General features: G+C 35.8%; 2 protein-coding genes across 2 annotated transcripts in view; one reads left to right on the top strand and one right to left on the bottom strand.

The window, feature by feature from the left end:
- Positions 1 to 284: 284 nt before the first annotated feature.
- LOC120623874 (lipoyl synthase, mitochondrial) lies at positions 285 to 9,818 on the bottom strand. Its single transcript, XM_039890151.1, has 8 exons — positions 9,626 to 9,818; positions 7,862 to 8,054; positions 7,198 to 7,331; positions 6,450 to 6,606; positions 5,454 to 5,511; positions 3,040 to 3,192; positions 1,992 to 2,113; positions 285 to 787 (listed from the first exon to the last, which is right to left on the bottom strand). Exons 1-8 carry the CDS (start codon positions 9,671 to 9,673, stop codon positions 552 to 554), a joined length of 1,101 nt encoding a protein of 366 aa, XP_039746085.1. The 5' UTR covers positions 9,674 to 9,818; the 3' UTR covers positions 285 to 551.
- A 939-nt stretch (positions 9,819 to 10,757) lies between these two features.
- LOC120623712 (zinc finger protein 62 homolog) overlaps positions 10,758 to 11,100 on the top strand; it is a 28,041-nt gene continuing 27,698 nt past the window's right edge. The window contains exon 1 of the mRNA XM_039889894.1: positions 10,758 to 11,093. Coding sequence (XP_039745828.1) covers positions 11,010 to 11,093 — 84 coding nt within the window. The 5' untranslated portion in view covers positions 10,758 to 11,009. The remainder of the gene's footprint in view (positions 11,094 to 11,100) is intronic.

Below are 11,100 nucleotides of genomic sequence, written 5' to 3'. Positions count from 1 at the left end.
CAAGTTTAATAAATATTTTAGGTTTTAATGTGTAACAGAATAATATGTAATATTAAAACCTAAAATTATTACCATGGAGTTTCCATGGTAAATCATATGGGAAACGAAATGTGTAATTTATTCTATCTCATTCTTCCCTATATACATTTTACGGCCGATTGGCGCAGTGGACAGCGATTCTGCTTTCTGCGTCTAAGGCTGTAGGTTCGATGAACATAAATGTTTTAAAGTGTCTGGGTTTTTATCTTTACATTATAAGTATCTATGTAAATTATCACATCAGTCATCTTAGTACCCATAACAAAAGCTACGCTTACTTTGGGGCTAGATGGCGATGTGTTTATGTCGTAGTAAATTTATTTATTCATGTGTTTGATTCTTTATTTACACATTAGTTCCCATGGTAACTAAAATAATTATATCTCATTGTCTCCCATACATTTATGTGTACTTGACCGACAACGATTCTAAAGAAGTTTAACTTCAGTAATTTCTGATTGTGGATATAGGACTCGACTAGCACTTTACACATCGCCGTGTCTCTCATCGTATCATAAGCTGCTGGCCTTCTTGTCCCGCAGTAGGCTGGCGATGAAGAACTCCCCAGCTCTGTACGAGGACCTGACCAGCGGCCCGCTGGCTGTGTACAGGAACCCGAACTGGTTGCCGTACTCCTCCCACTGCTTGAACTTGGCGGGGGTGACGTATTCGTGCACCTTCAGATGCCGCTTGGTTGGCTGCATGTACTGGCCCAAGGTCACGCAATCCACGCCAGCGGACTTCAGATCTAGAAATACGATTCCAAGGGTTATAAAGGTACGCGACTGCCAAAGAAAATATTTATCCTCGCATGAGAAAGGGTTCATGCGAGAAGAAATTTTTAATATAGGCAGTTAGTAAATTATTTATTTATTTATTTATTCATAAGAACCACTAGCAATTAATTGTAACTACATGCATAAAAATAAAAAAAAATTATGTGTCAGAATTACAAATTCTGTCTAGTTACATTACAATAATACATTATAGGTGTTTACAGCATTATCGTTGTTAGCTCCGGTCACAATTTGAAAAAAATAATTATAAACTTAAATAAATATTTAACTAAAGATTAATAAAAATAATAATATAAATATGAATTAAGCTATTATAACAGATTGATTAGTAATATTCAATTAAAATTAAAATTTATAATTATTATAATTAAAATAGATTTCTAAGTAATAGTAATTATAGGAAACGGTCATAAAATACGTGATACGTCCAAGGGGGGGAGGGGGTCGAGTGAAATATCCATAATCTTACGTTAGAGAGAGGGGGGTCTGGGGAAATATCATGCAATTTGTTTTCTGATTCAAACAAAAAAAATATATACTATTTTGGTCCATTAGTCTTTTACAATAACAATCCAAAGCGTTTACGTAAGAAACCCACATTTTGAAAATCTCACGTGAGATTGGGCGATGGGTTGAATAAAATCTCCCGACATTTCACCCCCGGGTGGGAGGGACAGAAAATAAAAAAAAACACCTCACGTAATTTATGGACGCCGCCCAAATTATAATTTCTTTATAAATCCAATTAAAAATTACTAATTATCCAAACTACTAATTAATTAGTATCCTATGTATTGTAAGCAAGAATTAAAAGGCTTTATTGTTTTTTTTTTTTTTATTGCCTCGTTGGTCTAGCGGTTAGATTACAATAATGGATCAAGAGGTACTGTTTTTGAATCCCGGGTCGGGCCAAAACTCGTCAGGTGTTTCTTTTAGAGAATTCTCAGTATCTTGTCAGTAAATATTATTGTTATTATTACATTTATATTTAAATATTCGCGTAAAATGCCATCGGAAAAGGGTCCAAAGCTATGTCTGACGCCGAAGTCTGTAACAAATTTCATCAAGAACGGTCAAGGTTAAGCGAAACATAGACAGACACATTCGCAATCAATATTGTCAGTCGTAAATGACCGTCCCGGGCTCTACACTTACCCTTCATAGTCTGTTCCACCTGTTGGTCGGTTTCCCCTAAGCCCAGCATAATAGAAGACTTGGTGAGCAGGTCTGGGTTGATCTCTTTCGCTGTAGATAGAACTTTGAGGGTTTGCCGGTATCTTTAACAAAGAATGTAAGTATTGGTTTCCGACTCAAGTTTATATAAATCAAGCAGGCAGACTAACCTGCCTGGTTTGTCTAATGATAGCATGAACAACCTCGTGATCCATGGTTATTATATAGGTTCAAATCCCTGGTTGGGTAAAACATTATTAGGTATCGTGTTTTTCAGTCCAGTCATTAACAGACCGGAGTTATTAAATTGGCGGTGTCAACCCCCGTGCCCCGGAGAGCACGTTAAGCCGTCCACGTTATTATCACTAACTTTCGACTAACAAAAATCGTTAAGCCCACTATCTAGCATTGGAGCAGCGTGGTGGGTCAACGCTCTAAAACCGTCTCATCTCAACCGTCACAGGCCTCCTCACAAATAGGAATGTGAGGAATATGTGAGGAGGCCTGCGCCCACCAGTGGGACATTGATAGGCTGCGAAAGATGATCCTAGCCTACTCGTAACGGCTACGCGACAAAAACTACCTCAAAACTATATTTTTGAACGAACTCCAAAGTTAAGATGGAGTAAACGGGAACGACTCTCTGCGTGCCAATTTCTTGGTCTTGGTCTGGTCTGGTTTGAGGCTTCCGTGGCTAATTATAGTTTGTTGTTATCATAGCCTGCCATGGAGTTTTCCGTAATGTACGAGACGTGTGAAGTTCACCAATCCGTAATTGGCCAGCGTCATTGAAAGAAGAAACCCATGCCATGTGAGCCGCTAATGAGTTGATAGTGACGATGATGTTTGCCATACCCGATTCGCAAGTTATCTATAAGGTTCTCAAAGGCGTGTGAAGGCGTGTGAAGTCCACCAATCCGTACTTGGCAAGCGCGGTGGGCCACGGCATAACTTTTCTCACTCTCAGGGAACACATAGCTCTGTAGTGGGCCAGTAATGCGTTGCTAATAATAATGGTAGTTGGTCATACCCGGCCCGTTTGTCCCGCACGAAGGGCGTGAGTCGCTCCACTGTTTCAATGTTGTGCGCGAACACGTCCAGTCCGCTCGCCGCGACAGTCGCGATGCAGGCGCGATCGCCGCGGAAGTCGGGCGACAAACACTCCACAAGGATCTCCTTGCTCCTGGAACAATAGTGCCGATCAGCCGGTTGGACACCTTCGGCGGAAATCCGTTCCAATTAGGGCTACCTAAAAACCTTGTTTCAAGTTTCATCCATACTTCCATGCTCATATTATAAATGCGAGTGTGTATTTACTTGTTTTGTCCTTAGTTTACGCCTTTAAGACCTCTCTGGCGAAACGGCGAACGCTGTGATTCAAGTATGAGGTCCCAAGTTCCATTCCTGCAATTTGGGAATTTATAATTTCTTCCGGTGCGATGTCGCGCAGAAACCGATTAGGGGTATGACTACCATACTCCCTAACAGGTTAGCCCACTTACCACCAGGTGAGATTGCTGTCAAGGGCTAATTTGTAGAGGAATAAAAATAACTATAAAAAAAAATTATAGATGTTTTTTATATACAAGCGGTCCCTCGCGACTTCGTCCGCGTATGAGTCAACCTTAGGTTGACATATGCTGTCCCGGACTTTTTTTAGAACTTTTAAAGGGGAACAAATTTGTTTTACATGATTTTTTTTTTTATCTTCGGATTGATTGAATCTCTATTTTTTTAAATTGAGGATTCTCATTCAGCCATTATTACATGCGGTGCATTGTGTCCAAAAACAGTGAAAAAACCCCGCGTACGTCAAACTTCACACTTGCGGCTCACAAACTTTTTCGCATTTTTCCATTTTATGGTAAACGTTTAGAACATTGGTAACTTCAAAGATGGTATGAAGTGACAAATCATCTAAATAAATAAATATACTATAGTCGGAAAAATGTAATAGGCCCGTTTTGACATTTGTGCAAGACCATAGAATGTAACTTGGAACAAAACTGAAAGAAATAAAAAAATTCAAATCAATTACATACAGTGTTTTAAAAAATACGTAAATTTTTTTGGGACGTTAACTAATATGAAAGGATATATCGCGAGTATTGTTTTTGCGCTTACTTCATAGTATCATGCAATTTATTATTGTTGCGAAACGTTCCAAAAACAGTTACGTTCTCAGTCTTTTTTTTTTTATACTAGAGCTGTAACCATTTTTTTACTGAATATCGAAATTAAATATTGTGTAGTTATCTTTACTGCAAAGAATGAGCTTGGTTCTCAAAATGGGTTCTAAATAATGAGTCTGAGATGATGTATCTGACCAAGCGGCACATGACTGAAGCGTCCCCGCGCGCACTGCGCAGTTTTTCGTTCCTCATCTTGTAAAGTTGACTGTGCGCTCGTTTAAGATTGATATATATTGTTTACTATTACGTTAACTATGGCTCTTCTATTTTGGATATTAATTTAAACATAGTGATTTGACTCGATTTTTGTGTTTGTTGTTATATAGTACTAACTCTGTTTCAACATATTGAAAAGTGGACGTATAATCAACAGCCAGTCACGCGTATTGGTTGTGAAATTAAAGGAATACTTTGAACGAACGAACACTTTACAATACGTAATAATATCAATCAAGTACTGATACAGACTTGAATTGATTTATCGTGAGTATCGAGTACAGAGTCTTATGGTTCCATAACTAGTTACGTCGCGATGACAAGTGTCAAAACGGGCCTATTACATTTTTACGACTATAACAATATACACATCGCTATCTATCCCCAAAGTAAGCGTAGCTTGTGTTATGGGTACTAAGATGACTGATGAATATTTTAATGAATAACATATATAAATACTTAGAATATACATATAAACACACAAACATTTTCCAGTAGTGGGAATCGAACCCACGGCTTTTAACTCAGAAAGCAGGGTCGCTGCAAACTGCGCCAATCGGCTGTCAAATCTAGTTAGTGATAATCTGTTCGAGAAACACTATTAAAGTTGTTTTTGATGCCTCACTATTAGTTGTGTACACAGTTTATGTATGTTCTTAATTCTATGCCTATAACATGCTTATAACATGATATAAAGATTTTCTGTCACTTTAATTCAAAAACATTCAAGAAAACTAATGAAACCAGTCTCCTAATATAGGAGTGAAAATTTATTTTTTTTCAGATACTTTTTGAACAATAGCATGAGTAAAAAGTAGATTAATTTAATATATATAATTTAAAAATATAGCTCAATACACATAGTATTGTAGCATGGAAGAAATCGCTATGTAGCGATAAGGCCACCAAATTGTACTCACTTTCTTCTGTATTTATATCTCTGTAACTACTTTTTTTCTTTGGTATACAATAAAAGTGTATTCATTCATTCATTCATAGTATACAATAGTGCTTACAAACAATGAAAATTACTTACCGAATTTTAATTTGTCTAACAGTCTCCGCAAAATGTGCGGAACCCCCGTCAGGCAGATCTGGAAACAACAAAACTTGCTAATAATAAATAAAACATGGGTCTTCACTAATGACGGACACGACAATTCCTGAGTTATGATCGCCTAATCATTTCCTAGATGCCTAGGCATACATTTACCAATCGATTTTCAACTCATATAATCTAACTTATCTATGGTTTTTGACAATACGTGGTATTTTGTGTTTGTATTATCATATTTTTCATTTTTATTATGAACTAGCGTACCCAGCCCGCTTCGCCGGGCTAGATTTTGCTTTATTTCATTTAAACAATAAACTTACATCATTAAATTTTTAATTTAAGTCTCATAATATATTAAATCATTTATTTATCTCCGTATTCATTCTCTTCTATTCTCTTCTCGAGCGGGTGAAGATCATTATCTACACCCATGTACACCCAACAATAAAATATCATCATAGTAAATAAAAGCTGTATTTGACAGTTCAAAAATATGAGTGCTCCGATCGTCACCAAACTTTACAGGATTACTCGCCAGGTCAATCCGGAGATTCCCTGAAAGTTTCATTGAAATCGGTCCAGCCGTTTCGGAGCCTATACGGAACATACCCACACACTTTCTCTTTTATATATATAGATTTAAGTTAATTAAAATAAACATTAAATTAAATTAAAATGGTTATGGTTTTTAGTTTTATAAAATTACTGTTACATTTGCTAGTCCATAATGTTCTCCAAGGCTTGTGAAGTCCACCAATCCGCACTGGGCCAGCATGGTGGACTAAAGCTTAAACCCTTCTCTTTGTGGGAGGAGCCCCGTGCCAGTGGGCCGGTAACAGGTTTATATGATGACAATACAAGTCTAAAAAGAATGATGTTGTTATATACAACCTATATAGTTTTCAATATTTGTTATGAGTCCAAGAGTTAGCTAAATGTTTTGATATAATTTAAGTAAAAGATGTCTACACTTGCCGTCTCTATCAACAGAAGTAAGTACAATATAGCCAACTCCCCATTCGTGTATAGCTTTCGCTGTATTCACAGGTTCGTCGGGATCTAGAGGTGGGGGTGCTCTGGACGTCTTCACTGAACAAAACATACATCCTCGTGTGCACGTGTCTCCCATCAACTGGAAAACAACATGTGTTTATGATTACAATAGGATTAGCTCATTTATTTTACCGCCTATATGAATTCCTCATCTAATATTAAGATGTTATAGTTACCAATGCATATGCTTAAACAATGTGTTAGATCCCATTTATTACAGCAAGGTTATGTTATAATTGATTAATTTCTTAAAGACAAGTTTGCTTGGAGGCACACCACTCCCCTTCATCTATCGCAAGACAGAATTATTATTGTAAGATTGATGATGTTGAAAAAGAGCCAGCCAGCTTCTTCTCGGTAGAATTGCATTCCGAACCGGTGGTAGAGTCACAAACGGACATGATTTACACAAAAATTATTATATTTAGGCCTGAATGACATACCTAAATGAATTTTTGAATTCAATGTTTATAAAACATAGACGGTTTGCAAAACATTGTATGTGACGAAATTGTGTGAGAAAAGTAATCCTTAAATTGTAAGATATCTAGATATAAGTTTGGTTGAATGTGTGTCCTAGGTATATGTACTCGTCTACAGTTTTGAGTGCAGAGCTCCCAACACTTACTGGGTGGAGCGGAACATGAGCGTTAGACATAAATCAGATTACCATGATGGTAGCAGTGGAGGTGCCATTCTTGCCTCCACTCCAGCATTCTCCGATATTTGGACATCGGGCTTCCTCGCAAACTGTGCTTAGTTTCATACTCCGTAATTGTTCCTTTAGTGCACCAAATTTAGAACCTGTAATGTAATAAATGTTACTTAAGTTCAACTATCTTATATATCAATTTTCGTGTCCCAATGTTTGTAACAAGTCCTACAAAATGTCTCCACCAATTCTGTGTATTTCAGTAAGTCTGAGAATAGGATGTTATCGATTCTCAAACCTAGAAAAGGGTGGCCCCCACCCCAATTTTTATAAGTTTTTTGGTTATAAACATAATTTTTTTTTTTATGATGCACCTTAACATTTGTTGAAACTCATAATAAGCACCGACAAAGTCATGGGCATCAGCTAGTTACATATTCAATTTCTAGAACAATTTGTTATTTTGTTTTTGTAAATAAGTTATAAAATAAATGATACCTATGGTAGCTGTGCAGAATGATCAGTAAAATTGCTTGTGGAAAACCACCTTAGCTTAGCATTTGGGTGGATTCAAGACTGTTTCAAAATTGGTTCAACTCTATCTCACAATAAGTCATGATATAGTTAAATTGATTAGGCATAATTGATTAGGCATAATTGAAGAAAATAAATAATATATTACCTGTAGGTATGGAAGTCTTGAGCCATGGTGGCAACCTTAATCTCTCTGACTCTCCTCTTTCCCTCTTTAATTTACCCTCATACTCATCCCAGTTCTTTGGCCTATCATCAGGTATAAAGTCAGATAAACCTGGGCCTTCCCTTAGCTTTTCTCTTATTGCATCTAACTTGCTTGAGTATGCACATCTCTGGAGCTACAATAAAACAAAACATCCAATTAAATAAAGCCTCTAGGGTCTAAAGCTTTAATACAATATTGAAGATTGCTTTGGAGTGTGGGACTGTGTGATATATCATCATAAATAGCTTAGAAAAGTCCACTGCGGAACTAAAGGCTTCTCCCAATGAAGGGTTTGCCCATAAGCACCACGCTGAAAAGGCAGGTTGGTGATCACAGTAGATTGTAGTAGTAGCACAGAGGATGCTGTTGCATGTTCTTCTATAAATTCGATTAGTTGCCTTGTATGGCACACATGGAAAGATGAGGGTGACAACTGTATTCTGATCTGCAGTCACCACACTGCTAATAATTGTATGTCTCAAAACTCAACAATAGCAATAAGGCCTGATAAACAAATGCCGAAACAAATCATAGAACATATCTATGTTGGTACATAATATTATCACATTGGCATGTGATTTAATCTACCTGATCCTAGAATGTGCATTTTATTAACACTTATTTTTACTTTTATAGAGTACAAGGTTCAATAAAAGTTAAAATAAACACTCAGATACCATTTTTAATATTAAAGGTTTCCTTTAATATTTAAGATCCATTTTCAAATAATTATGAGTATGGAAATTGTCTCTCTTATAATCTGTTTGGAATTGCACTGGCACAGACAAGCTAATAAGGAATTCAAACTTATAAAGCTTTTAACAATACAGAATATAAATTTTACATATTCAAAAAACAAGAAATCCTCATGGTTTTATATCCTTTATAGACGTAGAGGCTTGATCAAGTATGTCAAGGTGAGGAATAATTACACATTAACATCATTGATAATGGTGCCTTTGATTTTATGTACAGAAAACACTGAACTAAATTGACAGGTTTAATGTAGTGTCATCCTTTTCACAATGCCCTGCAATACAGGATAGCACTATTTTTTGACAATTTAGTTTAGTAATTTATGTAGGTAGGTACAATAGAATTAGCACCATTATCATAATATATTTAATGACTTTGTTGTAGTGGTAACTATGGGAACCTTTTTTCTTATTCCACTATAAGTTGATAGCCCTTGACTGCAATATGAACTGGCAGTAAGTGATAATACAGTCAATGATGTTAACAGGCTAGCCTGTTAAGGGTATTGTGGGTATTTCATCATTCTGGACGCAAAATTGCTTGGTGGCAAATCTTTGTAAATAGGGTGGTGATAAGCCACAGACTGCCAACAGACAAAAATATATAATGCTAATTAACAGATTCTTTACCATGGAACTTGAATGGAACGGATTTTAGTGTTTTTCCAATACCCTCCATGAGGGAAATTTGTCACTCTTGAGAAATTGAAAATTATCACACTTTGCGGTAGACTTCGAAGCTCTTTATCTGTCGATTCTGAGGAGGACCATTGCCAACAATAAGCTCGTAAATGATTATTTATTTAATTTGTACAAGAGTTATTCAAAAGAAAGACGTAAGACGTAGTGGAAAATTTTCGCTTCATCATTTTGGAAAATAGATTCATCAACACTGTATTCCAAATTGCGTATAAATAGTTTATTGTATCAAAATTAAACAAATATTTACCTCGTGACATTTGGGCAACAAGTGTGGTTTAATTGAATTTCGTAACATCTTTTAGGATTACTGTAGGGACTGATATACTATACGGCCACAGAAGGAGCTCATTTCACGATTAATTAATAAAATTATTATTGAAATCCAAATAAATTTAGGTTTATCAGTGAATGTCAAAGTTACGTGATAAGCGGCTGACATTGACAAGTTAAGACATCTGTTAACAAATAGGTATAGTGATGCATCTGTAGATGCAAGTTATATTTGGTTATAGGTACCGATAAATCTATATTTTGAATCACAAATTGTGTAATAATAGTTCATGAATTAATCCTGTAAATTAATCATAAAAAAGGAAAGTTTTTCTATACTGTATATATAGTATATATATAAGTATCCACTGTTCTAAGCCTCAGATACAGATCCTTAGACAGTGAGCTTACAAATAGATATTCATTCTATATATGGAGGGTAGAGGTAAGGAGAGTCATCTTATATGGGAGAAAAGTTGAAAAAGTGTCCAGTTGTTGCGCTAAATAACAGTTCAAAAATCCTCCACAATGGCGCTGGTGGATGCACAGGGTATGGTATGAATGTAGCAATCGTAGATGAATTGAAGTATGCCGAGTTAAAAAATTTAATGTCATCATCGACTAAAGTAGTTCATTATTGAGAATTTCAACAACTTACGTTGTACAAAATATTGTGGTAAATATAACCTTACTTCCTTGTATCTCCATACTTCCTTGTTTATTTTTCAAGCCTACTCTAACAATATTTATATTTGGCGCTTCTTTTAAGAGTTACCCTGATGCAAATGTGGAGCCATCCTAATTTAATACATTTTGACGACACTTTTTCATATACACAGATGACTCTCCTTACCTCTACCCTCCATAATTCTATAACAGTATGAGAGTATAGTATCCAATATTCACGTCTTCATGTCATTGTTGCACGCAAAATATACCGTAAATTAAATTAAATAATTACTTCTATGTAAAGGAACTATTAAAATAGTACCTCTATGTACGTATGTAATAAAATTATAGTTCTTAAATATTTAAATGCTTATAAACTTTAATAATCTAGCAACAAAAAAAGTTGCCTTATAAAAAAATATCTATAAAGAATTTGATGATCGCTTTGTGTGGGAGTTCTAGGGTTTCCTAAAATGTAATCATTGTGTTTCTTACTTTAAAATCTTCGTAAATTATTGCGTCGAATACAGGAAATTAGTATCATAAAGGATTTGTGCAGATTGAGGAAGAATTCGTTGAATTTGTGTGAAATGTTTAAGTGACCTTGAGTAAGCAACAGCTGTCAAAAGAACCTAACTAATTTGAGAGAATAGGAAATGGTTTGAAAACAATTCACAACAAATTATTCCATCATGAGGAACGTGGAAGCACATCTTCTGGAAGATAAGATGGATGAAGCAGTGACGCATTATATAAATTCCCACCAACCTCCAGAGGTAAGAA

Source organism: Pararge aegeria, chromosome 5 (assembly GCF_905163445.1).
Source record: "Pararge aegeria chromosome 5, ilParAegt1.1, whole genome shotgun sequence".
Lineage (NCBI taxonomy): Eukaryota > Metazoa > Arthropoda > Insecta > Lepidoptera > Nymphalidae > Pararge > Pararge aegeria.
Note: the sequence above shows the minus strand (reverse complement) of the source record. Positions and strands in the feature narration are given on the sequence as shown.

Excerpts from the sequence above, each read along its gene's own strand:
- LOC120623874 (XM_039890151.1), bottom strand. The coding sequence starts at position 9,673 with ATGTTACGAAATTCAATTAAACCACACTTGTTGCCCAAATGTCACGAG. Across the intron at positions 5,512-6,449 it reads TACTTCTGTTGATAGAGACG|ATCTGCCTGACGGGGGTTCC; the intron begins GCAAGTGTAGAC and ends TGTTGTTTCCAG. Across the intron at positions 3,193-5,453 it reads GTTAGACAAATTAAAATTCG|GAGCAAGGAGATCCTTGTGG; the intron begins GTAAGTAATTTT and ends CTATTGTTCCAG.